We start from the raw sequence: 1,405 nt of genomic DNA on the forward strand, positions 1-1,405 counted from the left end.
AACGCTGTCGCTGCACTGAGTGCGTGACTGTAACTTTGTACGTATTTCTAATACATTAATGGTCTATGGTACAAATGAACATACATTGTACATGAACACAGACAATGTACATCTACCACACACATAGACACACATACACCTACCACACACATATACACACATACATCTACCACGCACATAGACACCCAAGCATCTACCACACACGTAGACACACATGCATGTACCACACACATAGACATATATACACCTAACACACACATATACACACACACATAGACGCACACACATAGACACACATACTTTCTCATACACTCATACCCATCTGGATCACCCCCCTCTCAGAGTCGCTGTACACGCCCTCGCGTGCACGCTACGCCATTATTCTGGTAATTACTGTGTTGGCCCTGGCCACGCGCCTGTACCGAGTGTCACAGCCGAGTTCGATTGTGTTTGATGAGGTGCACTTTGGGAAGTTCGCGGCGTTCTATCTTAAAGGTAGGTACATAGGCTGATAGACAAGTGAGTGAGCGAGCAAGGGTCATGAGCATGTGTGTGGGCGTGTTACATAGTTGTATCTCAAGGGTATGTACGTAATCTGATAGGCAAGTGAGTGAGTGAGTGAGTGTGGGGCATCTTCATGTGTGTGTGTGTGTTACATAGTTGTATCTTAAGGGTATGTGCATAGGCTGATAGACAAGTGAGTGAGTGAGTGAGTGAGGGTCATGTGTATGTGTGTGTGCGTGTTACATAGTTCTATCTTAAGGGTATGTACGTAGGCTGATAGACAAGTGAGTGAGTGAGTGAGGGTCATCTTCATGTGTGTGTGCGTGTTACAGAGTTGTATCCTATGGATATGCATGTAGGTAGGCCGGGTACACAGGGACTTTCTTTATCTCATGCGCACCTCACTTTATTGTACATGCACCTCTGGGCAAATGGTCCTTGGGCAAAGTCACAATAGAGGCTTGCTTGTATGTCTGGATACGTCCCTGAGAGCACATGTCAACACTCGCCTACTATACATCTCAGGTCATATGTGCTTCTAAACTCTTTATGCTTTTGGGACGAATCAAGCCATTCCCACACATCTGAGTACCCATCTACCTACTTGTCTGTCCAAGGCGGGTGCTTCTCCGCTGTACCTGCACCTCCTGTTAAATGTACGTTGTACACAATCGCAGCACATTCGTGCCTGCTTGTGTGTGTTGGTTAATGGTTGGTTAATCCGTATGCACACGTTGTACTGCTTGTTTCCCTGTGCATCGCAGGCGAGTTCTTCTTCGACGTACATCCCCCTCTGGGTAAGCTGATCCTTGCTTTCGTGGGGTGGCTCGGGGGTTGGGACGGCCGGGATTTCCAGTTCGACAAAATACATAAGGAAATACCTGAAGTGAGTCATGTGCGA

General features: G+C 47.0%; 1 protein-coding gene across 1 annotated transcript; it reads left to right on the plus strand.

Annotated features, from left to right (window-relative positions):
- Positions 1-342: 342 nt before the first annotated feature.
- SARC_13648 (hypothetical protein) lies at positions 343-495 on the plus strand (the record flags this gene model as incomplete). Its single annotated transcript, XM_014292222.1, has 1 exon — positions 343-495. A coding segment is annotated over one exon (153 nt), but the record flags the coding sequence as incomplete, so codon positions are not given.
- Between the last annotated feature and the right edge of the window lie 910 nt (positions 496-1,405).

Source organism: Sphaeroforma arctica (assembly GCF_001186125.1).
Source record: "Sphaeroforma arctica JP610 unplaced genomic scaffold supercont1.3543, whole genome shotgun sequence".
In the NCBI taxonomy this organism is placed as follows: Eukaryota; class Ichthyosporea; order Ichthyophonida; genus Sphaeroforma; species Sphaeroforma arctica.